Source organism: Panthera pardus, unplaced genomic scaffold, assembly GCF_024362965.1.
Source record: "Panthera pardus isolate Hobbes unplaced genomic scaffold, ASM2436296v1 HiC_scaffold_2, whole genome shotgun sequence".
NCBI classification, from domain to species: Eukaryota; Metazoa; Chordata; class Mammalia; order Carnivora; family Felidae; genus Panthera; species Panthera pardus.
In genome coordinates this window covers 519,665-546,485 of record NW_026526765.1, presented here as the reverse complement: position 1 = coordinate 546,485, position 26,821 = coordinate 519,665, and the positions used below count along the sequence as shown (strand labels likewise).

The 26,821-nt window shown below is 58.8% G+C and overlaps 1 protein-coding gene across 9 annotated transcripts; it reads left to right on the top strand.

The window, feature by feature from the left end:
• Window positions 1-35: 35 nt before the first annotated feature.
• BRD9 (bromodomain containing 9) lies at window positions 36-23,121 on the top strand. 9 transcript variants are annotated; one of them, XM_019438265.2, is made up of 17 exons: window positions 38-234; window positions 899-1,113; window positions 1,379-1,511; window positions 2,991-3,051; window positions 3,481-3,625; window positions 5,189-5,299; window positions 6,004-6,137; window positions 7,189-7,321; window positions 9,198-9,273; window positions 10,203-10,298; window positions 11,171-11,303; window positions 13,854-13,965; window positions 14,787-14,870; window positions 16,979-17,017; window positions 19,085-19,184; window positions 21,532-21,705; window positions 22,410-23,121. In XM_019438265.2, the coding sequence occupies exons 1-17, from the start codon at window positions 183-185 to the stop codon at window positions 22,508-22,510; spliced, it is 1,899 nt and encodes a 632-aa protein (XP_019293810.1). In that variant the 5' UTR covers window positions 38-182; the 3' UTR covers window positions 22,511-23,121. The 9 variants fall into 9 exon arrangements, with proteins under 9 accessions (XP_019293817.1, XP_019293818.1, XP_019293810.1 ...); XM_019438264.2 differs by having other exon boundaries at window positions 5,962-6,137; XM_019438268.2 differs by having other exon boundaries at window positions 39-234; window positions 6,025-6,137.
• Window positions 23,122-26,821: the final 3,700 nt, after the last annotated feature.

The following is a 26,821-nucleotide window of genomic DNA, read 5'->3' as shown; positions in this document are numbered from 1 at the left end:
CCCGGAAGCGCTGGGCGCCGGCGGGGCGAGACGGCCCGACTTCCGGCGCCTGCTTCCGGCGAGGCCCGGCGACCTCCGCGGGGCCAGGCGGGTGGCGAGTCGGGGCCGCGGCGGCGGCGGCGTCCACGCTGCGGCCGCGCTTGCTTGCAGCCCTCAGCCCCGCGCTCCGGCCCCGCGCCGCCATGGGCAAGAAGCACAAGAAGCACAAGACCGAGTGGCGCTCGTCCTACGAGGGTGAGGCGGCGGGCGCGCTTTGTGACGTCGGGCCGGCCAGCGGGCGGGGGGGGCGGGGTCCCAGGCGGGGGCCTCGGGCAAAGATCCCGGGCTCGCGGGCTCGGGCCCCGAGGGAGAATCCCCGGCTCGCCTGCGGGTGGGGAAGGGGGGTCTCGGCGGGGGGAGGATTCCGGGGTCGCGGGAAGGTGTCCTGGGCGAGGATTCTGGGATCGCGGGCGGCGGTTCCGGGCCAGGGCGCCAGGGCTGTCGGGCCTCTGGTCCGCCTCCCGCATCTGTGTTGGCTTGTCTGGTCTTGGAGAAGTTCGTCCCTGTTTGTCACCCGCGTCCGGCCTGCGCGTTCCTGCAGCCTCGGTCCTGTGTCTGCTGCAGGACAGACGGGCGTGAGCGCAGGCCAGGAGCTTAGGGAAGGGGGCGGGGAGGGACCAGGCTCCTGGGCTCCCCTGCCTCCTTGTTCCTCGCCAGACAGAGCAGCTCGAACTATGTCCCTGAGGGTGATGCAGCACCAAGGGGGGCGGGACTGGCGGCCCTGGGGTTTGCTTCCCCATCTTTCCCTGATGGTGTTGCCTTCTGGGGCCTGGGCGTCCTCTCTGTTCCCCCTGCACGTCGGGCCCCTGGTGCCTCTACACACCCGAGCACACCCCGAAGCTGCGGTCTGTGCTTACAGATTATGCAGACAAGCCCTTGGAGAAGCCCCTGAAGCTGGTTCTCAAGGTTGGAGGAAGTGAAGTGACTGAGCTGTCGGGGTCTGGGCACGACTCCAGTTATTACGATGACAGGTCAGACCACGAGCGAGAGCGGCACAAGGAAAAGAAGAAGAAGAAGAAGAAGAAATCCGAGAAGGAAAAGCACCTTGACGACGAAGAAAGAAGGAAAAGAAAGGTAGAGCAGGGAGGCAGCTGGCCGGTGGAGGCCCCCGGCCCCCCGGACGGCAGATCACCAGGGCCGTGGGGTCTTAGGAAAGGGCCGTCCTGTTTGTAGCAAAAGGCGCACGAGCCCAGGGGGTGGTCATTGGGGGGGGGGGGGGGGGAGGGGGGATCTGAAGGAGAAGCGTCTCTGGAGGGAGGTTTGCCTGCTCGGCTTTGTGTCGCAGGAGATCATTTAAAACTGCTTGCCTTGCTCTCGCTGCCCTGACTCTGCCTCACAGGAAGAGAAGAAGCGGAAACGGGAAAAGGAGCATGGCGACTCAGAGGGAGAGGCCGACGACTTTGATCCCGGCAAGAAGGTGGAGGTGGAGCCGCCCCCCGACAGGCCCGTGCGAGCGTGCCGGACACAGCCAGGCGAGTGGAAGGAACGTGTTTGGAGGCTCTCCCGGAGCGCGACAGCTCGTCTCTGTGACACAGTGGTTGGCGTCGTGCTTCTCTGCCTCTTGGGGACGTGTGCAGGAAGGAGGGAACAGTGCTTTCTCTTCCAGGGCTCGACATGAAGCGTAGCTGGACCTGAGGTCTTAGTGTCAACTTGAACCTGTAGAGCAGGGTTCAGTCAACTACCGCCCCTGTGCCCCCTCCCTTTGTTTTTTTTTAAACCCACGAGCTCATCACGGGGAGAAGGGAACTAGTGCTCGAATCAGTTATTACTGAGGCTGTCAGGCACCACGAGGGCTGTGCCAGCCTCACCGGAGGAGAGAACACTCGGGGCTCTCTAATCCGTGAGTGGTCACTTTCCTCGGGGGCTTTCAAATGGTCAGGAGGTAGTGAAGTGGAGGCAGTTTTGCTTCGAGCGTTTCTCTTCTTGACGTTGGGTTTGCCTGCCTGTGATTCGGGAGGGAAGGAAGCGGGGTCGTATGGTAGTCGTTGCCGAGGCTGTGGTTTTCTGGCAACAGCCGTCCCGTGCAAGTCATTGCCACGGTGAACAGGTAGGCCCCGGGGCCACGGGGCACGGTGGGCAGGAGAGAAGGTCAGGCATGAGACGGTTCGCCGGGTGAACGTGCTCACGAAGTGCGTACAGTCGCCGGTCCCTGCCGGCTTGGTCAGATCAGCTGATTGAGGTCACGCGTGCAGTGCTTCCCTTCCGTGTACCCGAAGGGGTGATGTTCACACTTGCTCTGGTCACTGTCACTGTCGAGACCCACTCGTGGTCTGCAGGCCTGTTTGCTCCGGCCCTGGAACCGGCTATTTCTCCAAGGAGCCCTGGTTCCTTAGTGCATTCGGATGCTGAGGTCTGGGGGCTGGGCGTGGCCGGCAGTGGATGCTCTAGGTAAGAGCACTTGTGTTCTTATGGCTTAGGGAACAGAACCTAGGCCGCCACGCGTGCTTACTACGTTCACCAGAAACCCCGGTTCCACACCGTGGGCCAAGAGATGTAGTTAGTGGCCGTCCTCACAAGGACCCCCGTGCGGTTGCATTCGTACCCGTTTTACAGAGGAGGAGCAGCAGAGGTGCGGCCAGAGGTTCTGGACTGCCGAGTAAAGTGATAGTTGGTGAAGCTCGGCCTCTGTGTCCTGGCCGTCTTCGTACCGTGTCTGGAATGTACTGGGCCCGGTCGTGACAGGGGACTCCTACAGACTGACAAGTGACAGCTCCCTGTTGTCGTTTGAAGGATCTTGGCACTTTCTAAGGGGTTTGGGGGACTGATGCTGTGGTGGATGCCCCTCCCACCCAGCTGAGTTTTTTGGGGCCAAGACCGGGTCTGGGTCGTCCTTGTACCCAGTTCTTGTTGGAGCCTGAAACACTGAAACGTGCCGTGGAGTGGGAGCTCTCTAGTGACACAGTATCAAGATGTTTTGACTCATCGTTATCCTGTACTCTTTAAATTGTCAGCTGAGAACGAGAGCACACCGATTCAGCAGTTACTAGAGCATTTTCTCCGCCAGCTCCAGAGGTAAACAGTTTCTCAAGAACTTGAGGTTGGGAACCTTCAGGGTGTCTTCCCTTGTGACGGGTTCTTCCCTCACCTCCCACACCCGTGAAGCAGACCCTTCGCCCTCCCTGGGTGACGCCCAGTCTAGTGGGGGGTGGGCCGGCGTGGGGAGAGCACCGTGTGCCCGGTCCGTGCAGGGCAGGGGTGTTGGTGGGGGGCGGTCAGGACCTCCCTGATGCAGATGTCACGGCTCCAGCCAGGAGGGTAATTTTGGAATTTTTAACCATCAAAAATATCTACTACGCTTCTACAGGGTGTAAATTTTATTTCTTGTTTTAAAGAACAAAACTTGGTGAATTGTGTCATGTTTTTACCGTGAAACGTTTTGTATTGTTTGGAGATCTACATTTAGGGTTTTTCCTGTTTAAGTAATGACGTTCTTGTTTTCAGAAAAGATCCTCATGGATTTTTTGCTTTTCCTGTCACGGATGCAATTGCTCCCGGATATTCCATGATAATAAAACATCCCATGGACTTTGGTACAATGAAAGACAAGATTGTAGCCAACGAATACAAATCAGTCACAGAATTTAAGGTAAACTAATTTCGGTTTCTGAAATAATTGCTGCGAAGCTCTCTGTGTGTTTATGTCCAGTAAGTACTCTGTCCATATCAGCTGGTTTCTAGTTGCGAGTGTTCATGGGGGCCTGAGCCTTTGGGCCAAGGTCTCCCAAAGGTTGCATCAGGGAAACCGGTATCTTGTCTGGAAGCTGTAGAGACACGTGAGGTCAAGCAAAAGTGTGTCTGATTTGGTCTGACTCCAGAATGGGTATTTTTAGAATTACAGTTTTTCCTAGTTTTTTGTTTTATAGTAACTAAGAGTTTAATTTTTTTTTTTTAACGATCAATTTCTATGACTCTCTAGTGTGTAGTTCTGAACTCTGTTTCTTGGTACAACTGCAAGGTAGGAATTGCTTGTTGGCTTTGATCCCAGGGGCGGATCAAGATGAGTGCTTGACGCTTTGGTAATGATGTCATGTAGAAAAAGGCATCGGGTTTCTTTCTTAGTTTCTATTCAATTTGGAAGGCTTAGCTCTATCCCTTTCATTTGCTGGTGACACGACTGAACGTGTTTGCTGAGCCTCAGAGGCTGTGCCACATGAAAGGGTACAGGGGCAGGCGGCCCTCAGTCCTCCACTTGCCTTGTCGGGCCCTGGTTTGCTCTGCTGCCCAGTGACGGTCCTGGATGTGAGCAGTGTCCCCCCTCTGCCTTGTCCTCAAGACTGCTACATCAAGGCCCACAGGCCCAGCCCTGGGGACCTTGGCCGTGGGGTCAGTGCTGGGGCTCGGTCAGGGTCTGGCTGGCTTCAGCTGTCCTTATGCGTCCTCATGGCCAGCACAGCGCACCTGTGACAGGTGTGTGTGCGGTCTGTAATTTGGTTGGGGTGATGATATATTGAAACGTCCAATAGCTTGCTTTTAACGTAAGCTGTTCAGCAAGATTTTCCTTATCTTACAGAAAGCCTTTTTGCTGATGCTATTAGAGTAATTGGCGATAGACCAAGTTTTGAATTCTGTGGCAAAATCCCAGAGAGAGGACATGAACGTGCTCAGCTCTCGGCTCATTCCTCGGCTTTTACTTAAAAGGACCTGGCTGTCACTTCTTGTTCCTACTTACATCTGATTTCTCCCAAAGCGGGGGAGCTGGAGATGGAGAGAGGGAGCCGCGACGTTCTTAGAACGCGCACGTGTTGGGGCAGCTGGGAGGCTCCGTCGGTTAAGCGTCCAATTCTTGGTTTCGTCTTAGGTCATGATCTCTTGGTTCACGAGTTCAGGCCCCACGTCAGGCTCTGTGATGACAGCGTGGAGCCTGCTTGGGATTCTGTCTCTCCCCTGCTCACACACACATTCTCTCTCTCGGAATAAAAAAACAGAAACAGAAGCCACGCGTGTCGCCCTCAGGAGGAAGCTCCAGGTTTGGCAGGCTTCTCACTGTAAGGTCTGAAACTTTCCTCAAAGAGTCGTTAAAAACCACTTGTTAAGCTGAAGAGCCTGGTTTAGTTGCTTGCCACTCAGGTTTAGCCTCTTGACAGGAGTCCTGTTTTTGCTGGCATCTTAGTGGTTCAGATTCGACAGATTCTATTTTTTTCCCTTTCAGGCGGATTTCAAACTGATGTGTGATAACGCGATGACCTACAACAGACCAGACACCGTGTACTACAAGTTAGCTAAGAAGATCCTTCACGCAGGCTTTAAGATGATGAGCAAAGTAAGAAGCCCGCGGCAGCAAGGAGCCACAGAGACGAGAGGTCCCCTCTGTCTCGATGCCTACACAGAGCCCCACCCCCACTGACTGCCATGCTTCCACCCGTCCGTCACTGGCCGTGGTGCAGAGCCTCTGTACACGTCCCAGGCCAGCCTCCCCGCCAGGCGCGCGCGCTCTCTCTCTGTCTCTCTCCGCTCCCGCGCCAGCTGGAACGTCTCCTTTAGGGTTGGCGGAAAGTGCTGGATCTGTCGATCTAAGTGTGGGTGTCTGATGGATCGCAGCCAGCCTGTGATTGGTTTCACGTGGCTGCCTCACTGAGTCCGGACAGGACGTCTTGGCCGTCCGGAGTGGCTTCCCAGATCTGCCCCGTGAGCCAGGTTGCATGCGTCACGCATCTGGGACCGGTGCCTTGTGCCTGACCGGCCCGTAGGTGAGGTGCGGGCCCCCGTGCCCTCTGGCCCGTCCCCCTCCGCCAGCCCCGAGTGCTCCCAGCCAGTCGGCCGCGCCTGTGGTGCCGACTCCCACCCGCCCCTGCCGCGGTGGCGCCACGGGAGCCCGCTGTTAGGCCAGGCGAGGCTGCGGCCATCCCCATCCCACCCGTCGCCATGGCGCCTCGGCTGCGAGGCAGAGGTAAAGGCCTGCTGCTCTGTCCTTTTTGATTCTAGGAGCGGCTGTTAGCTCTGAAGCGCAGCATGTCGTTTATGCAGGACATGGATTTTTCTCAGCAGGCAGCTCTTCTGGGCAACGAAGACACAGCTGTCGAGGAGCCCGTTCCTGAAGCGGCACCTGTACAAGTAGAAACTGCCAAGAAATCCAAAAGGCCGAGTAGAGAAGTTATCAGGTAACGGGAAACGCACCTCAGGACCGTGAGTGAGGGTGAGCCTGTGCTGGCGCCCGTGGCCGCGGAGTAGCTCGTGGACCCCCACCTGCTGGAAGGAGCCCGGTCCCCAGCGGCTGCGTGTGAGCTCTGGTCTCAGGTGTTTCCAGGCAGCTGGCCGGCAACCTGGGCCAGCCGGGCCTCGTCACGCTAACGGACCTGGGGGCACAAGGGCAGGACAGCCCCTGCCGGCCATACGCAGGCTCTGTTCCAGGTGTGACCCTGCTGTTCCCATATGCGTGTTGCAGTGATTGTTGGCCCTTCACTCTGAAGAAGTTCCCTCACGTGCAGGACACTTGATGGTGGCCTAGCTTGGCTGTCCCTGTGCGGGGGACGTAGCTGTGCTGTGTTAGGCAGGTGACACGCTTTGTGGGGGGGCTTCATTCTCCTCATACCTGACACCCCCCCCCCCCAACTCCTGCAGCCGTCCACCCTGGGCCAGAGGCGGGGCCTTCTTGCAGGCTTGGGGTCCGCAGGCAGAGTTTGCTCCCGCGGCTCCTTGGATGGAGTCGGTCCATATGCTTCTGGAACCTTCCACAGGAGAGGCCACATCCCTTGGGCGCTGCACCCAGTGACCCTTGGCTGTTCGAATAAAGCTCTTCTCTGTGTGGGGTCTGATCCCGCCTGCCGAAGGCTCGGGACGCCCCTTTTGCCTCACGACCTGTGCTCCCGGCTCACCCTTGTTTCTGGCGTCTGCACGCTCCACGGAGCTTTGCCTCTTTTTCCAACGGTGCCTCGAACGGCATTGTGAGTGGTGAGGTTGCCGTCAGGTTGCTCTTAGATCGACTCAGGTGTGCAGCTGAGACACGAGACACTCCAGCGGCCGTTTGGGGCTCCCTCGCTGTTCGTGGAGGCCCCGCATATTGCTGCAGTTACAGCCACGAGGACAGGGTCGAGGAGTGCTCCGTGCCCTTGCTCCCGGCCCGTGGTGACCTTGGGGAGCGGTAGGGACTGACCGTGGTGAGGCGGGAGCGGCACATGCCCGGGTGACGTGTGTGGTGTTCCTGCCTCGCAGCTGCACGTTTGAGCCGGAAGGAAATGCCTGCAGCCTGACTGACAGCACGGCAGAGGAGCACGTGCTGGCCTTGGTGGAGCACGCAGCTGACGAGGCTCGGGACAGGATCAGCCGGCTCCTCCCAGGGGGCAAGGTAGCGTCGGGGGTGTCTGGGCAGAGCTCGTGTCCCGCAGGCTCCCTTTGGGTCCCGTCACCGGCTCCATCTCTGGGGTGGGCGGGGGCCTCCCAGAAGCGGTGTGTGATGCGGGGACGCTGCAGGCAGGCTCGCCCCGTAGTGGGATGTTGCCCACCGGCGGATGGACGTCAGGCCTGCCAGGCGTCTGCGCTGCAGCCTCCCTCTTCTCCTGGTGTGCTTGCGTCTCTGTGTGCCTCTGCGGCGCCCGTGGGTCCCATCTGACCCGGGCCTGGCCTGTGGGGGCCTCCCTGCTGTGCTTGGAGCACCCCCCCTGCCGGGAGAGCAGACCGGCACCTCCGGTAGAAACGGTGTGGCTCTTGCGTGCACTTTTAAACCCGCTGGTCACGGTAACGAGGACAGAGGCGATGTTAATCCCGGCACGTTTACTTGACCTGGTGCATCCACGGTCTCGTCTGTGCACGTGGTCCGTGTGAAGAACTCTTAGAACTTCACATCCCTGTCTCAGACACGCGTTTTCAAAACGCGCGTGGAGTGTTAGTCAAGAATTTCGAACAGTGACGTTTTGCATGCGCCGGGTTACGTGAAGCTTACGGAGATGAATCTTTTACTTACCTTAAGCTTCCCTGGTGGGAAGTTTGCGGTTCCCTGTGTAGCTGATGTCGATCTGCTGGACCCGCTGGTCTGCACGCCTGTAGTGCTTCAGCCCCGGAATGTCCCGGGCACTGGGCACGGCCCTCAGTGGCGCTGGGAAAGAGCCCTGCGGACGGTAGCTCGGAGAGGGGGGGCCGTGCCGAGCTGCGTGTATTCATCAGAGGCACGTGTCCACACCCGAACCCCCATTGCTCCCAGTGCTGGGCCTGCTTCCCTTTTCTCCCTTTTTGGGTTGTAATTCCACAGCGAGAAACCTGACTCCTGCTCCCCTTAGTGCATTCACGTGGTCAGTGCTCACGTGATCAGCACTTACATGGTCAGCGCTCACGTGGTCGGTGCTCACGTGGTCAGTGCTCACGTGGTCAGCGCTCACGTGGTCAGTGCTCACATGGTGAGTACTTACATGGTTAGTACTCCCATGCTCACCGCTCACATGGTCAGCACTTACGTGGTCAGTGCTCACGTGGTCAGTACTGACACGGTTAGCGCGCACGTGGTCAGTGCTCACGTGGCCAGCACTCACGTGGTCAGCGCTCACGTGGTCAGTACTGACACGGTTAGCGCGCACGTGGTCAGTGTTTACGTGGCCAGCGCTCACGTGGTCAGTACTGACACAGCGCTCACGTGGTCAGTGCTCACATGGTGAGTACTCGTATGGTTAGTACTCACACACTCAGCGCTCACGTGGTCACCAGTGACGGGTCTCCTGTCCTCCCCGCCCTGTATTCAGGCACTCAGGCCAAGGGTCCCCCTCTTCTCTTCCCCCACTCCCATGTGCAGGTGCCCCTCCTGGACCTTCCTGGGGGCCTTCGGAGGAAGAGGGCTTTTGTTCAGTGGTTTTCTGTAAGCGGAACTAAGTCCCTTGTGTTAGAGATGGAGCCTCTAGTGCCCGTTGATATGGCATTTGGTGACCAGGGTCCTGTTCTGGGTCATTTGGCTCAGGTTCTGACATCCTGTAAGAGAGCAGTTTCTGGGGTAAGCTTCCTGTTTCCGTATCTCCTTTAGGAGAATCAGGAACTAGTCTTAATCCTTTCGGTACACATGGGTGTGAAGTCAAGTTCGGGGAGGTACGAGAGAGGTCTCTGCGGTCTTTTCCATGGGGAAACCAACTGCCCCGTGACCTGTTGGGATTTGTGCACGTTAGGCCGTGCTCGTACGCCTTAGCTCTGTTGGTGTTGTGGCAGAGCACGTAGGGCCGGCCCTCAGGTGTGCTTCCTTGCAGATGGGCTATCTGAAGAAGGACAGTGACGGCAGCTTGCTCTACAGCGTGGTCAACACGGCCGAGCCGGATGCCGACGGTGCGTGGCCCCGAGCAGGGCTGGGGTTAGTCTCCGCAGCGCCAGGGAGTTTCGGCTTCGTAGCCCGTCTGAGATCACGGTTGCCCGTGCAGAGCAGGCCCCAGTCGCACGGCGTAGACGAATCCCATCCGGTGTTACTCCCCTGTCCTCCCCCTCCTGTGTATGATACGCAGCCTGCGTATGATACGTGGACAGGGGGGAGTCATCCAGCGGGGGCAGGGGTGCCGCTCAGACCTTTTCTGCCCCAGGGTCTAGCATAGGCAGCCAGTGTAGAGCTGTGCTCCCGCAGGGCTGCGGTTCTACAAGTCCTCATGGCCTGACTTCCAGATACCATCATGAGGATCGACTCACACCCTTGTCAGGGCTCCCTGGGAGGAGCCAGAGTGCACAACTCCGTCGCACTCGCGGAGCTTGGAAGGGGCCCAGACGTGGGCTTAGAGGGGATGCCCTGTGTGATCATGGTGTTAAGGACCTTGAGGGGGGCACAGATGCTGGATCCGCTCACCCGTGGGGAAGCCCTTATGTACTCTGTCTCTTTGAAAAGTATCTCGAGTTGATCAACTCATAGTTTAGACAGAGTTAAGGTTTGAGAATTGTAGCGGCTACTTTTTTTTTTTTTTAAGTGCTTATTTATTTTGAGAGAGAGAGAGAGAAAGAGAGAAAGAATCCCAAGCAGGCCCCAGGCAGTGCAGAGCCTGAGGCGGGGCTCGAACTCACAAACCGTGAGATCGACCTGAGCTGAAATCAAGAGTCGGATGTTTAACCGACTGAGCCACCCAGGCGCCTAAGAATTTTAGCGGTTTCTGTAAATTTGATTTTAGCCTGTCTTTCTAGAGAGCCCCCCGTGCCTTCCCCAAGTGCACTCTGTGAGCCACCGCGGGAGCTGGGAGCTCCCCGAGCCACCTGTTCACAGCCCGGTCCCTTTGCAGAGGAGGAGACCCACCCTGTGGACCTGAGCTCGCTCTCCAGCAAGCTGCTCCCTGGCTTTACCACACTGGGCTTCAAGGATGAGAGAAGGGGCAAAGGTGAGTGTGGGGTGGGCAGGTAGGGGCACGGGATGAGGGAAATCACAGGAGAGGTGTGGACCCAGCGTCCTTCCGCCATCTTCCTGGCTCACCTGTTCTTAGTACCGTGTCCAGATTCTGGCTCTGAAACTAACGAGATTAAATTAAGGTCCTGTCGAGTGAGGGGAATAAACGTTTCACCGGGCACGCTCCTCCTTTACCGTCCACTCGTACCGGCCTGTGGGTCTCAGCCCCGTGCCGACCGTGGGTGGGGGTGTATGCCGGGGTGTCTGCCGAATGATGGGGGGCAAGTGTGGGAGACGGAAGGTTGGACGGGTGTGGCGGTGGAGGGAGGGAGGGGACTGGTGTGCTGGCCGCACTCGTGTGTGTGGCCGAGTGACCGAGTGACGTCTGTGGCTGGTTTGCTAGATTTGGAGCGTGTCGGTGTGCAGCAGTTTTGTTCCCCGGGGGACAGCTGGTGGCGTCTGGGGACGTTGTGATGGTCACATCGTGGTGCTGCTGGGGTCTAGTGGGGGGGACGGGCACGTCTGAGACGCATTGCTCTTGAGCTCTGACGTCATTCACGTGGGGACGCCAGCCGTGATGCCCCCACAGCCCCTTGAGGGATCCAGCCTCGTCCGTGGGCTCGGTTCCCGGCAGGGCCCGGGTCGGCACGAAGCCGTCCTACCAGCGCGCGCTCGCCTTGCATCGCGTGAACTGTCCTCTGCACCTGCCGCAGAGCCTGAAGTGCTGGTTCGGCCCGGAAGCTGCCACCGCTTCGGGTCGCTGGGGAGCAGCGATGTCACAGGGAGGAGGCTGGGAGCGGGGGCGTCTCGTGCGGGCGTCACCGCACGTGCGTCTCACGTCTTGTGCTCTCCCTCTCCTGCCCTCAGTCACTTTTCTCTCCAGCACCACCACCGCGCTTTCGATGCACAGCAATTCCGTGTTCGGCGACTTAAAGTCGGAGGAGGTAGACCTGCTGTATTCCGCCTACGGGGATGAGACGGGTGTGCAGTGCGCGCTGAGGTGAGCAGGGTCGGCACGGCCCGGAAGGTTCTCGCTTGCCGTGCGGGAGGAGCCGTTTCCCTGGTGGGTGGTTGGCGGGAGACGGCCGACGGCAGCGGGTCTGCACGGCGGAGGTTTTCGAGTTCTTTTCCGTAAACCACTGGTTTGCCGCGGGTTGGTCTTGAAGTTCGGGTAACTCAGCTGCGCCTTACAAAGGTGACGATCCGGGCTGTAGTTTAAAAAAGAACGTGTGTGCGCGTGTCACCAACCACGTGTGTTTGGAGCTTGTTTCGTGATTTCGTTGGAACGTGGCTCGGTGGCCGTGTTAGTCTGCCGGGGCCACCGGAACCGTGCACCCCAGCCTGAGGGGCTGAAGTGACAGGCATTCGTCATCTGGCGGGGCCGGAGGCCGGGAGTCCGAGACCCGGGCGTGGGCAGGGCTGCTTTCTCCTGCGGCCTCTGTGCTTAGCGCGTAGACGGCCCTGGTCTCCCTGTGTCCTCACCTGCACGCCCCTCTCTCAGTCTGTGTCCCGGTCTCCGTTTCCTTCAGAGACACCGATCGTAACGCGTTAGGGCCCCCTAAAGACTTCGCTCGAACTTCATCACCTTTGGGAGGCCACGTCTCCAAATGATACTTTCTGAGGTACTGGGGTTGGAGCTTCAGCAGAAGAATTTTGGGACACGCTTCAGTCCCCGTTGGTGACTGGGACGTGGTACTAAAACCTTAGACGTGGTGCCGTGTTTCTGTGGAGCTGCTGTGTTCTGTGCACCAATAGAAGTAGGTCACGCCTGTAGAATTTTAGTAATTCTCCAGGAGGAAAGGCGAGTTTGGCTAACCTCTAAGAAATGGATCTTTCCGTATCAGATCTTTGATTTCAAACGGAACACGGGATGTATTTTAAAAACGAACAAAAGGAAGTCAGCCCTTAATACGATTTTTATGAGCCCAGAGAGGCAGAAGTGGAACACCAAGGAGGAAATCTGTGGTGAGCGAGGACAGTGTCACAAGTGGTGCCCTCCCCCCCTTTTGCCGCACTGCCCTGTCACAGCCTTTAAGGGACGGCAGTCACCTTTGGTTCAGGGGGCACGGTGTTCCCAGACCGTGGTCGCCTTCCCCCGCGCCCACCCCAGAAACACGGATGGACTCCGGGCGCTGGGCAGCGAGAAGCCCGACCGCGTGAGCAGCGCACGGCGGCCGCAGCCCACGCTCCTCCCGGGCGTCCCCGCGTCACCTCGCCACGCGCTCTGTTCCAGACCACGCCACGAGTGTTCCGGTGTCCCTGCTCCCGTCACACGCTCACGGTGGTGGCGTCTCCTGAAACGCTCCCGGAGAGACTCGTGTGCCGTCACGGTCTCACTCCCAGATCGGTGGCCCTCCTCGCTCCCCGTGTGACGGTCTGGCCTCTGGGGAGCCCTTCTGAGCCTTTGCCCCAGGGCTTAGAGGCCAGGACCCGGGCCTTCGTCCCCTGCCTCCTTTTACGGTGCCTTCCACTCACTTCTTTTTTAGTTTGTAGTATTCACGGAGTCCGAAAACCAGGACGATACTCTAGGGTGCGGTGCCCGCGGAGTCTCGTTCCCGCACGAGCTCCCTCTCCCCGCTGCTGTGGAGCATCTCTCCTCGGTCTCCTTTCGTTAAGTCAGAACGGAAACAAAAACGAAAAGAGCACCGGGTACGGCTGTGCCCCTCCCGCGGGAGCCCGCGTGTCCCCGTTGACCCCGAGCCGCGCGCTTGCGGTTGTGCGGGGCTGCCTGCCCGCGGCTTTTCGCGGTCGGTAGAGGATGGAGTCGCGGTCGGGGTTTCTCGTGATTTTCTTCGTAACGTGCTCTTCCTGGCGTGTCTCGTGCGGGGCGTGGTGTGCGGCGCGTGTGACGTGCGAGAGCCGCGCTCGTCCGCTCGCGTTCTCAGAAAGGCTTCCGGTCGGCAGACTGCGAGTGGTTCGGTCTGGGGCGAGACACGAGTGACGCGTGGATTTGCAGCTTGCGGGCTTGGCGCCCCCGATCCCTGCCGTTGTTCAAGAGCTCACCGTATGTGCCCGGACTCTCGTTAGCCTTGTCTTTTTTGAAGTGATCTTCTCGAGATGGTTTTTGAGTTCTAGCATCTGTTTTTTAAGATCTCTTGTTTCTGTCGTTTAGTTTATATCGAGGGAGAGCGCCCGTGCATGTGAATGGGGGAGGGGCGGGGGGAGGGGAGAGAACCCCAAGCAGCCTCCGCGCTCAGCTCAGAGCCTGATGTGTGTCTGGAACTCCCAAAGTGGGAGATCGCGACTCGAGCCCAGGTCGAGAGTCACGTGCTTGACGGGCCCCCCGGGCGCCCCTTGAGGTCCTTTTCACCTTTCTGGATCATGGGCCACCCTGAGTATCCGACGGAGACGGTTGCTGCCACCCCCCAGAGTACACGTGGGAGGTTTGCGGCTCTCGGCGAGACCCTCTCGCGGAGGCGCGTCCGAGGAGCCGGGTCCACGGGGCAGGCCCCGCTCCTCGGGACCGCCGGCCCCGGGGAAGGCGCCTGGGAGGCGAGAGCGTGCGGCGCGGGGCCTTCCGGCGGCATCGTGCCCTCTCTCGGCCTTCCAGCCTGCAGGAGTTCGTGAAGGATGCTGGGAGCTACAGCAAGAAGATGGTGGACGACCTCCTGGACCAGATCACCGGCGGGGACCACTCACGGATGCTGTTCCAGCTGAGGCAGGTGGGCGTGCGTGTGTTGCGTTTGTGGGGCCGCGCCTGTGGAGCGAGCCTGTCCGGATGGACACCGTCCTAGGGAGTCGCTGGCTGGTCTCCCCTCGTTCATGTTTTAAGTTTTTATTTCAGGCGGTCAGTTTTCTTTCAGAGGAACTGAGAAGTTTAAGAAGACCCACTTGCCAGCCCCCCTTCCCAACCCCCCCCCCCCGCCCCCCACCGTCTCTGGGGCTCTGTGACTTTATACCCAGATCACTGTCGTGTGCCGTCCATTCCCTTTGCTCTGAAGACTCTTTTTGGCTATTTCTTCGAGTGTAGACCTGCTGACGGGGAATTTACTCAGCTTCTTTTTGGTCTGAAAGAAGTTATTTTATCCGTATTTATGGAATTCCTCTTCCCTGGGTCTGGAATCGTGGAATCATAGGCTGCTTTTCTCCTATTTTGAGAGACATCTGACCACACCGTTTCTGAAGCGTCGCCGTCGTAGGCGTCTGTGTCTTCTGTCGTGCATCTTCTTGGCAAAGCGCACGCGTCGGCCGACGGGCTTCGAGTGGGCTTTTCCTTTTTTCAAGGTTGTAGGAAAAGACCAGAAGAGGTCTGTGCTATACAGACCTCTGTCCCAGGAGGCCTCAGATACTCGCTCCTTTGTCCTTTGCAGGAAATGGACTGCTTGCTGCTCTACGTGCTTCTAAAGTTTAATCTTTGTAACTGATTTTCAGTAATTCGTCTCTGATGTGTTTCAGCGTTCTTTTCTCTGTGTTTGTCCTGCTTAACGTTTGTCGGGCTTCTCAGGCCTATCATTTAGAAGATTTTCATCCGTCGTCTTTTCAGATGTCGTGTCTGCCCCCACCCCACACTCGTCGCTTCTCCGGGACTCTGACACGCGGCCGGCATCCTGGCCTGTCCCGAGTGCCGGTAATGCTCAGCTCCTGTCTCAGTCTCTTGTCCCTCCCTCAGGGGTGAATGCTGTCTGTTGCCGTGGCTTCAAGTTGAGTGATCTGTTTTTGTGCCTCAGCCACATTTGCTGTTAAGCTCAGCCAGTGAAGGTTTCCTTTGAGACGCCGTGTTGTAGGTCTAGGCTCTGTTTTCTTCCTTCTTAGGCCTTCCCTTTCATGTTATGTTCACGCTTTCCTTTAAACTTTTGGACCTATTTCTCGTATCTCCCACGGCTGCTTTGAAAGTCCTTATCCGCCAATTTTGTCATCTCTGCCATTCCTGGATCTGCCTTTTGGTAGATTTTCCTCTGCTTACTGTCCACAGTTTGCTGCTTTATTGTTTGATTGGGCCCCGGGCATTACATTGTCGAGTCTCTGCTGTCTGGACTGGCTATTACTGCCGCCAGCAGTCATAAGTGACTGGCGGAAATAGGACTGTGGTTGGTCTGAATTAGATGTGATGAGAATGTGAGCTGCGGACCAGAATTTTAGAGACTGGTGCGAAAAAAGAAACGTAAAACTATTTCATTATTTTATCTGGATCTCACGTTAAAATAAAAAATGTTTTCAATACGTTGGGTTAAGTGAAACGTGTCATCGTCGACTACGTGTTAAGATTAATCTTAAGCAGGCTACCGGAAGGTTAGGTGGGTATGTGCTCACATTACATTACTGCTGGGCGAGGCTGGCCTGGATTTTACTGTGTTCCTTTAAGAACGTTGATGTTCATTTTGGCGGAGTTCTTAGGAGTCATCTGATTTCTTGGGATTTGTTTTTAATTTGGTAGGGTGGGTTTCAGCGGCCTTTATGTTGGGTGAATTTGGCCCTGATCCCAAGGAATGGCCTTTCGGGGTCTCTTCTGGTGGCCCAGGTTTCAGTGAGGTCTTGGCTGGGTGGAGTTTGGTTGTGTCTCCTCACGTGTACCTGGCCCCATGGTGTTCGTCTGTGTGTGCACAGGTCAGTGTGGTCCGGGTTCAGCCCTCCTGGACTTGAGCTCCTGCTGTGAGCTATATCCTCCTCTCCAGACTTTGCCACTCTTCAGTTCCGTGTGGCCGCTGTGCCCCGGCTGCCGTTCTCTGCACCGTGGTCTGAAAGTTTTCCTCCTGGTGCCCCCCTGGGCACAGTGTGTGAGGCTGTGTCTTTATAGAGCAGGAACTCCTGAGATGTCCTGGCCACTTGGTTTCCTTTCTAGATTCCAGCGGGATCACTTTTCTGAAAGTGAGCTTGCATTACAGGAGTCACGTAATTCCCAACGTGCTGTGGCATCAGGTGACGTTTGATGCTAAAACGTATACGTTAGTGGAGGCGTGCGTATGCGTGTGGAACTGGACGTTACAATAGCGGAGAAGTTAATTTCTATTAAAGCTTATAAAAACCTTAGCACGGGTGAATCTCTAGAACGTTGTCCCAAACAAAAGATCTCAGATGCAAAAGCGTGCGAGCTGAGTGATTGTTTTGAAGGTGAAGATCCTGCCAGATTGCAGGACGGTGGCTCAGTAGCATTTAGGCTTGTGATCTCCACATGTGGTCACACGTGGCTGGGCGTCCCATACAGAATAGTCACACAGTAGCTGTCTTGGGTGACTCTGGGTCCCGCACAGGCTGTGGTCATGCAGTAGCGGTCAAGTGTAAGCCTCTTGTGGACACTGCAGCCCGAGGAGAAGATGCGTGGCCCCACAGTGCAGCCCATCGGAGGGCAGGGGACCCTCCTCACCTAGCAGGTGGTTTCCTGAGCTGCCCCTGAGACGCAGGTACAATGTCAGACGTTTACCTTCTGTTTGAAGCCGTCCAGGGCTGCGGAAACGCGTCGGGTGCCCTCTCCTTCACCTCCGTCCCTCCCAGGGTGCCATCAGGGCGCTAGGCCTCCCAGGGTCTTGGCTGGGCCTGCATGAATCGGGCCCTCTGCGGGGAATTGGCTGTCTGTCTGATGCTGCACCAGCCCTGATTCACAGGGTGGTGTGAATACCGCGAGGACAACCCCAGCAAGACTGAATGGGCTGCTTTAATTTACGTCTGTGTACACGATATGAGTGAATCATTCCGTATAAAACCGTTCCGAAAACTGGCTTCTCCCGTTTTGATTTGCAGAGGAGAAACGTTCCCGTGAAGCCTCCAGAGGAAGCGAAGGTGAGTTGCACGGACGTGTAAGTGAAAACCTGATGATTAGCGTTCCTGCGGGGAACGGTCGTGTTCAGCCTGTGAAATGGGGTCGTTGAGAAGAGGTTCACGTGTTGTTTTCTTGGGAAACTGGTTAGGTGGTAGTCTCCCTGCCCCTGAGTTTTAGTGACAAGGGTGAGGGGCAGGAAGCCATGGCACTTCTCTTCCAGTCCAGGCACGGGAGCCGCAGAGCAGTGGTCGTGCGGGGGCCCTGTCTTCTCACGTGGCAAGTGTGCACGGCCGGCCGGTGGGGAAGCAGGCGCTGGACTGGATTCCTGTAGGGGAGCCACGGGGTACTCTAGCCTCTGGGGTGCTCCCTCGGCTGTGTGTGGGGCCTCGGCCCTGTGAGGTCTCTAGGGAGATCTGCGTGTGTGCTCTTTGGCTGGTGTGAGAAGTCGTGAGTAAACCAGCTGTCTTCAAGTCGTTTTTACGAGTTCCAAGTTGCAGGCGAATCTGTGACAACTTGGAAAACCGCAGCTGTGGGATGATTGCCCCAGCCACGTAGGGAGAAGGGCCCCGTGCTGGGCCCTGGGTAGGATCATGAGTAGCACTGAGCCTCGGTCTCTGGTTGCAAAGTAGAGCGGTAACAGTGGGGTCGTTGTAGGACTCTCGGTGGCACTCTGCCCTGAGATCTGGCTACTGCCGTACTCCATAAACACGAGCTCAGCCCCGGCCCGGCGTGTCGATGGCCCAAAGTGATCACTGTAACATTTCCTCTTGAGAGAGATTTATCAGAGCACAGAGCAAAGTGGCTTTTCTGAAAGTCAAGTGAAAGAAGCAAATTCACAGATCACCCAGACGGGACAGACCGATGGCAAGGGTTCACACCCAGACAGGACGACAGGAGAGGGCTCAGACCCAGAGGGGACAGGCCGACGTGAGAGGGTTCACACCAGAGGGCACAGCCCAACATGACAGGACTCACACCCACAGGGGACAGGCCAACGGGAGAGGGTTCACACAGAGGGCATGGCCTAACGTGACAGGGCTCACACCCACAGGGGATAGGCCGGCGGGAGAGGGCTCACACCAGAGGGCACGACCTGATGGGAGAGGGCTCACAGGCCCTGTGCCCCTTGCCTGGTTAGCAGGGTCTCATCTTCCTCCTTTGCCAGGTCCCTGTGTGTGGCCGGATGTAGGTGGGTGCCTGTCCCTACTCTCTGGGCTGGTGGGGACCCTGTGTGAGCCTTCGAGCTGCAGGGCGGGCTGAGGGTGTTCGAGGGCACGTGACGTGCACCTGCGCAACCAGGTCCACAGGCTCTGAGCGTCTGCTGCAGTGTGGACCTTTAGTTGAACTATCTGGTGAAGAAACGGTCCCTCCAGGCCGTGTGTCGGGAAGGGCGTGGTCATCGGACAGTAACTTATCCCACAGTGACTTAGGGTCCGATCTCCAAAGTGAGGGTGGGATTTGGTAGGATTTGAAGGCCTTAGGGTCTTACCTGTAGTATATTTCCCTTAAAGCACCAGAGGTGGCTCTCAATGTTCATTTTAAAAACGGCCATACATTAGCTGTTACCTCCTAATGTTTACGAGCCACAGGCTGCCGTGAAAGGTTTGTGTGGTGGGAGCGTCTCGGGGAACGCTGGGCTGTTTCCTTACGGTGCAGAGAGGGCTAGGAGGGCGTGGGGCGGCCACAGAAGGAGAGAGAACACGCTTGGCATGGAATCTGCCGTGTTTTTATGTGTAGTCTCTGCAAGGTAGCTGTGAGCCCCTCAGGTCCCCTGTGTCCCCCTGTGCCGCCGCCCCCCTCCCCCCCCCCCGTTGCAGGGACCCATTTATCCCCGAGAGTCAGCAGCCTTTGGCTGTGGGGTTTGGTCTCGGCAGTGGCAGCCGCCTCTGGGAGTGCCCCTGGTGGTCGTGGCTGCAGCAAGGACCAGACGCAGCGTGGTCTTCCTGTTCCCTGGGTGTGGACGTGGCAGAGCCGGCCTGTCCTGGGGGGGTGGGACGCTGACGCTCCTGTGAGTTCAACAGCTGGTGCTAACTGCCTGCTCAGTGACCTCTTTCCTTTTCTGCTCGGTACCTACCCGTCTCCTCCAGGCTGGGGACTCGCTGGGCGACAGCAACTCCGTCCTGGACTTCATGTCGACAAAGTCCTACTCGGACGCCTCCCTGGACATCTCCATGCTTGGCTCTCTAGGTAGGTCGTGCTGGGCGTGCTCACATCCTCAGGCTCCGCTGGAAGAGGACGCTGTGTTCTCATCCCCGGTGCCGTGTCAGTCTGCGAGGTGGTCCCCGGGGCACGAGGCTGGTGTGCCGAGGCCTGTCCCCTTTCTAGGAATATGGCCACTGTGCTCGGGGTCCCTCCCTGATGGCCCCAGAGGGGGCTTGCCCAGGTCTCCTTTTTGACGTCAGGGTCCCTCGAGCCTGTCGGTCGTGCAGGGACGAGCTGCCTGCCTCGTGGCCTGCCATCGACGTGTCTGCGCGCACGTACCCACCAGGCTGTGCCCTCGTCGGCAGCTGAGCCCGACCCCGCCACGTGAGATGCCCTCTACGGTCCGCATGGCACCCGGGGTTTTGGAATCTCTTTGGCCGTCCGGCTCCCTGTTGACTCGAGGCTCTCGAGGTGCATTCTCCTCCCCTCCTTTCCTTTGGGCCGACCTGACCATTACCACGGGGCTTCTTGCGGACAGTGGCCTCCCTCATTGCGTGTGGCCGTGCCCGTGGTGCTTCCGGCGTCGAGGGGTGGAGGCCGGACGTGCTGCTAAACATCCCGAGGCACAGGGAGTGGCCCCCCAAGAACGACCCGGCCCCAGAGGCCACCGCGGCCGGGGGTGAGAAATCCTGCCTGCGTCAGAAGTGGTTTCTGTCAACGGCTCAGAGCGCATGAGGCCGGCTCTCGTTTTGTCATCAGCCCCGTGGTCTCTGCCTTGGGTTAGGCTGTTTGTACTTAGCGTGGTAACCCAGACCTGATTGAGATCTGCTGTCTTGCTCCTTGTCTGTTATTTTCCCAATTGTTGGGGGGTCCCACGCCTACCGCTGGGCTAGGTGGTTCCCTAGGAGTCTTGAGACTCGTGGCTCTGGTTTGATACAGCAAAGGGGGACAGATCGGGACCCACAGAGGGAAGGGGTGCATGGGGTGAGTCTGGGGGAGACCAGGCAGCGCTCCAGAGCCACCCCATGGGGTCCCACGGACACGCCTGACTCCCAGCATCGAGTTGGGGCAATGCAGGCACCCTCTCCCTGGCACATCTGCAAATTCCAGGCTCCTGGAAGGAGAGCAGGTGTTCAGTGGAAACCACATCAGTTGCATGGACAGTCGAGGTCCGGGGAGCCCCTCTGTCACTCGGGTGGTGGCGACCCTCCCAGGATCCAAGTTCACCAGCCAAGGGCCAACTTGGTCTTCTGGGCTTGCGGTCGGAGGCTGCTGTATTAACGTTAGCCTTGCCAACTCTTCTTTTCCTCTGCGTTTAAGGTTTTTTTCCTCATTACTGGTTTTTGGTAGTTTGAGTATAACGTGCCTTGATTTGCTTGTGTTTGGATTTATCTGTCGGGTTATGTTCGACCTGTGGACTCGGGGGGACCTCTGGACTCGGGGGTCTGTGGATTTTCAGCTGGGCTCCCGATTCTGCCATTTGTTGCTGAGTGTCTTGGCTTCGTGTCTGGCCGTCTGTTCCGCCGCGGCTGACCTGCTGTTGTCCTTCCCAGCGTGGGGTGGCGGGTTGCCACAGACGCTGCTCTTTTCCTGTGCCGGAGCCCAATTCGGCTTTTCCAGACTCTCCCCTTCTCCCCTCACCACCCTCTTCCTCTGCTTTTTGAGGAGCGAGTGCCTAGTCGCGAATTTAAGGCCCCTCTTGTTCACAACTTTCCTCCCGTGTTTGGTGGGGCTGTTTCCCTGCCCTCTGCCCGCCCGGTAGTGGTTTCTCATGGGCCAGACCGCAGTTAGGCCTTTGGGTGCTGGTTAGCTCGCGTGCCTCGATGCTGCGCTTGGTCACGTTCGGCCGTTACCGATGTGTAGGCGTCGGACCCTGTCCAGGTGTGTCTGTGAGGTGCTCTAAAGGCGGCCCTGAGCCACCTTTAGTGTAGGGAGGGACACTGTCCCGCCGGTGGACCGCACCCTTCTTCAGGCTTGGGCCACTGGTTGTCGGAGACACGTGAGTTCTTGAACTGCCTGGAGGGGTCGTGTGCTCCCACACACGCAGGGCCCCTCCTGGCCCAGACCCAGGAGCTCTCCCAGCAGCCCACTGCCCGGGGCCCCCTGCCCCCGCTCTGGCGTGTTCTCCGTCCTGGCGTCTGCGGGCCTCCGTTGCACATGCTGTCCTGCTTCCTGCTTGTTTACACCAGAGGGCAAGCCCTCTTCGTGAATGGCTCAGATCTGACGTGGCACCCGCCCTCCAAACTTGCCTGTCCTCTCCCCCCCCCCCCCCACCACCCCAGCTTTCCGCACGATGGGTGTTGTCCCAAGCGTTCATAGCGGCGAGGGAGAGACCGGGGGTGCGGCCCAGGCGTCTGGGTGTCTGACGTCTGACGGCCCCGTGTCTGTGCAGGGAAAGTGAGGAAGGAGCCTGACGCAGACGACAGCCACCTGAACCTGGATGAGACGGCGAAGCTCCTGCAGGACCTGCACGAGGCACAGGCAGAGCGCGGGGGCTCCCGGCCGTCCTCCAACCTCAGCTCCCTGTCCAACACCTCCCCCTCCGATAGGGACCAGCACCACCTGGGTAAGGTGGCCCCCGGGACCGTGCGGGCTGCTCCCTCTGCAGGGTGTCCCTGCCCCTGGGGCGCTGAGACCGCCCTATAGTCGGGCAGCTGCCCGGGGCTGAAACGTGTGAGTGGAAGTCACTTGGCGTTAGGAATCGTGGGGAGTGGCCGTGAGACGTGGCCGGCCCTGCGTCAGGAGGAGCCCCAGCTGGCTACACCCCAGGGTCCTTGGGAGGGGCAGAACGAGCCTCAGACGCTTAGTTCAACTCGGGGAACGTTTGTTTCTTTCTGCCATTCCCGTGTTCAGTCCTAACACAGAGTGTCAATGAGTGTGTCGATCCTCCGGGGCCCTGAGGGTAGAGCAGGTGGCCTGGGGCCTTCTGTGTTTACTGAGACAGAGCGGGCAGCTGTGTGGGCCCCATCGGGATTTCAGTCCCACCAGGAAGGGAACCAAACGCTTCCTGGCTCCTTGAATTTACTCCCTTACTTGCCCATGCTGCTGTCGTAGTTCCCAGATAGAAGGTCGGGCTCGCAGAATATGTCTTGACGTCGTGGGCTCAGGGGTGCTCGTCCGCGGTGGAGGTTTGGCTGAATAACAAGCGGGCTCTGTGGCTGAGGTGTGGTTTCACTAACCGCTGTCACTAGGACACGTTTTCAGCCCGGTGTGAACCGTGACGTGTGTGTGGATCTGCTGTGTGAACACCTGTCTTTCCCACAATTGCAGGAAGTCCTTCTCGCCTCAGCGTCGGGGAGCAGCCAGAGGTGACCCACGACCCATACGAATTTCTTCAGTCTCCAGAACCTGCAGCCTCTGCGAAGAGCTAGCCTTGTAGATAGACTTCCGTTAGTTTTTTATTTTTTTATTTGTGCGTACAGAGTTTTTGTCGTGAGACAGAGACTTTCGTTTTGTCCCCTCTGGCGTGCGGGAAGCAGCCCCGGGAGGCGGGGAGGTGTCTCTGGCATCATGTCAGCCACACGCGGATCCCGTGTTTCTGTGGGTAGCCCCGTGAATGCTGGACAGTGGACAGCACACTACAGGTGTGTGACCGGGTGGGGTCGAGCCGTGGTGCTTTGTCTCTTGAGCTTTGAGGGGTCTGTAAAGCTCCGCCCTGTGGCTGGCCGGGACACGCCGTCCTGCCCCAGCATCCTTCCCGAGCACCCCTTGGGAGGCAAGAGATGCCCACGTTGGGGGTCCTGTGTGCCGTTTGCCCTGCCTGCCCTCCCCGCCGTCCCCACGTTTCCGAAGCAGGTCGTGGTGGGGCCGCACCCTCCTGGCCTGGGACAGGGTCTGTGCTGGGCGAGGCCTGCCTTCTGCTGGAAGCTGACAGTGATGTGCTGTGTCCGTAGACTTTTTTAATCTGGATGTGTTTACTGGATGCCTGTTTACACTTGCAAAACGTAGAGATGTCAATAAAATACAGAGCGATTGCACGTAATTGTTTGCAGCCCCATAGGTGTCCGCTTCTTTGTTGTTTTTTTAATTTTCTTCAACGTTTATATTTGAGAGAGAGCACAAGAGAGGGCGGGGCCGAGAGAGAGGGAGACACAGAAACGGAAGCAGCTCCGGGCTCCGAGCTGCCAGCACAGAGCCCGACGCGGGGCTGGAACTTAACAAACCGTGGGATCGTGACCTGAGCCGCAGTCGGACGCTCAACCACCCTGAGCCCCCAGGCGCCCCTGTGGGTGTCCACTGCCGAGCGACTTTTCGGCGGGAACCTTCGGCGCAGGAGGTCAGCAGCGTCCGTTCCGGCCGCTCACCCTCCCGCGTTGACTCCGCGTCTGGCCCCGTTCTCCGCCCGCAGTGTGTCTGTCTCTCTTACCCACCCTGCACAACTTCCGGGTGGCTTCCGTTTTGAAAACAGAATTGGAAGGGCGCCGGGGCGGCTCCGACGTTTAAGCGTCCCACTCTTGATCTTGGCTCGGGTCGTGATCTCCCGGTTCGTGGGTCCAAGCCCCATGTCGGGCTCTGTGCTGACAGTGCGGAGCCTGCTTGGGAGTCTCTCTTTCCCCCTCTCTGCTCCTCCCCTACTTGTACGCACACGCGCACACTTCTGTCTCTCTCAAAATAAACTTCAAAATATTAAAACAAAACAAGATTGAGCTTCTGTCACCTCACAAGGCAGAGTGAATCCTGGGGGAAGGGGGTTTGTGTGACGGAGGCAGTGGACAGCATGACGTCCCCTGACCCACAAGTGCCACGGGGTGGGCCAGCCCTGCTGGCCACTGCCTGCCGTGCCGGTAGGGCCCCTTGGGAACCTCAGGAGAAGGGGAGCAAAACACTGCATAGCCGAGGCGTCAGGAAGCCGTGGCAGGTGCCGGCAAAGGAGCAAGTCCCCAGGAGGGACAGACCCCACGGTCAGGCTGCTCCTTCCTGGGTGTGTCACAGCCGTGAAAGGGGGACCTGGGGCTCGGGGTGCCTCCCTGGGCCTGCTGCCCCAGGAAGCTGGCAGGATCCAGGTCCGAACCCATGGGTGCTCTCGGTGGTCAGAATAACTGGGGGCAGGTGGCCAGAGAGGGGGAGTGTCCCTCAGAGCCACACTGGCCACGTGTCAGCCACGGATGCACGGGAGCGCCACAGCACCTCAACCATGCTGTTGACTCTCCGGGGAGAGGCTGTCTGGGCAGACAGTGCCAGGTGAAGGGGGTTCATCTTGCTGCCTTTTCTGTGGGAAGCCACACTCCAAACGACCAGTGAGGGGGGAGAGTGTGCACATGTGTGAGTGTGCATGCCTGTGCGGTCTCGTATGTGCGTCCGTGTGCACGAGTACGTGTGACGTGAGCATATGTGTGAGCACGCGTGTGCACATGTTTATTCTGGTGCACGAGTGTGCACGTGCACATTGTGTTAGTGCACGTGTGAGCACGTGTGTGAGTGTGTGCGAGTCTATGTCCGTACACGTGTGAGTGCATGTGTTGGCGTGTGTGTGTCGGTGCCTGTGAGTGTGCACGTGAGTGCCAGCGCCTACCTGTCCCGCGCTCCACCTCACTCCTCCGCCATCCCTGCCCCCGGCCCCAGTGCTGACCCTTTGGGGGTTGGGTGCTTAGGTGTGTGCGCAGCGGGATTGCAGCCGGCCCGTAACAGAGCTTGTGAATGACCTTCCTGTCAGGCAGGTTGAGGATCACACTCGGAGTGCTCTGTGCGCCCTAAAAATAGGGGCGAGTCTGTGTCGAGGGAAGGGGACGCTGGGCTGCAGCAGAGGGGACGAGAGTGGGTTGCAGAGTGGGGCCCACAGCACGCCTGTCCCGTTAGAAGTTCAGGGCATGCAGTCGTGCATGGGAAAAGTCCTGGTTGTCCCGGATGGGGGTTACGGCTCTGGGTTGAGGTCTGTTTCTTAGTGTTGTAGCTTCTGGAGTTTTTCTCATGGAGCGAAGGTGTCTCTTTCGGAGGCACATTTCTCATAGGTGTGAGTGGCTGAGGTCACCGTGGCTCCAGGTCAGCCGGGAGGCCCGACCGCCTGCAGACTCGGGGGACCCCTGGGGTAGTGCCTCCCCTGCCCCACTCCCCGGTGCCTCTTTCAGGGTCTGCCGAGTCGAGGGGTTGAGGTCACAGGCCCCAGAAAAAAGCCCAGCGAGGGGCCAGCAGCCTGCACACAGGCGTATCTGGGGAAGGACGTTCTGCGCAGAAGGCCGAGACTTTGCTCGTCTTCGCACTTTTCAAGCGCCGTAAAGACTGCACTTTGCCGCAGCTTGAGCTCTGCCGGTGGGAGTGGTGGCCTCACAGCCGACACTCACATGCCGTGTCAGACGTGGCCGTTCCAAAGTGAGTGCACTGTGGGAGGCCTACACTCTGGCGGGTGCCCTGCCCTGAACTTGAACTGTGTTCAGTTACTGGCATCTCCCACCTTCCGCGGCCTCTGCCGTGCGGATGGCTGGGCTCTTGGGGGTCTGAGATCCTGGTCAGGCAGCCTGTCGTCTGCCTTGGGTCTCTGGTGGCATGTCGGCCTGGCCCGGGGGAGCGCCGTGGACAGTGGTGGCCGGCAGGCCTGGGCACGGGAGTCCCTGGGATGTGGTTCCAGGTGGAGGTTAGCACGCAGAGCTGTGTGGGCGCCAACCCGGGGCTGCCCGCGGGCGGGTGCTGGTGTGCAGGGCCCAGAGGGGGCAGCCGTGTTCCCCTCCCCCGCCTGGCCACCGGCCTCCAGCGCCCTCATTCCCTGCGGCCCCTCATCCTGGGCCCTGTCTCCTCTCGCCCGCCTGTGGTCAGACAAGGCTGCCAGGATCAGCGTCCCTGTCATCCCCAGGGACGCTTTGCTCCCGAAGATCGCTCCGCACGGCGTGTTGGGCCAAAGGGGGTACGTGTTGAGGACGCGGAAGCCCAGGTAGTCAGGCTGGATGTAGGACTGACCCAGACCAGAAGTTGGCCCCGCCCCGGCCACGGGGGCCTTCTGTGCAGGGTGTCCCCAGCTGGCTGTGGGGGCCCCGGGCCTTCTCTACAGGGTGTCTGTAGCTGGACCCGCCCTGCCCCCCGTTGGCTGTGGGGGCCCCAGGGTGGGGCCGGCCCTGGCTTTATGAGGCGCCTTGGGCTCCATCATTGCCACGGCAACCGGGCCTTTGTTGTTTCTCAGACCTGGGCCGAGTGAGCCCTTGATCCTCAGTCCTGCCTGGACTGTTGACCAGGAAGGAAGTGGAGCGGGTCCCGTCTCCCAGCGGGGTAGGTGTCTCCTGCTTCTACTGTGACCAGAGAACGCAGAAGCGTAACCTGTGCGCATCCCCAAGCAGGACACAGGATGAAACAGTGATGCGGGGGCTGTCAGGACCTGTGTCAGGTTTCAGAAGGTCACGTTTGCCAGGCTGTGGTATCACAAACACGCAGGTGTGCCCAGGACGCCCTGTTCAGAGAGCATGGTGTGACGGTGTCTGTCTGGCAGGGGGCAGGGTCACCGTCCACAGTCACACTGGGCCAGCGCAGCAGCCTCTGCTCGAAGCTTCTGTGAGTCGGCCATGTTCGTGTTGGGGACGTGGAGGTGACGATGGCCTTGTGGGAGCATTGCGGCTCCAACACGTCTCACACCAAAACCTGGACTAAACCCTTAGGAATGACGAAAAACGAACGTCAGGAACTGAGCTTGGGCTAAGAAGGGACTCAGGCCCCACCGAGTCTGCCCAAGAGGGAGATCGTTAGGTCCCCTTCCTGCGGCC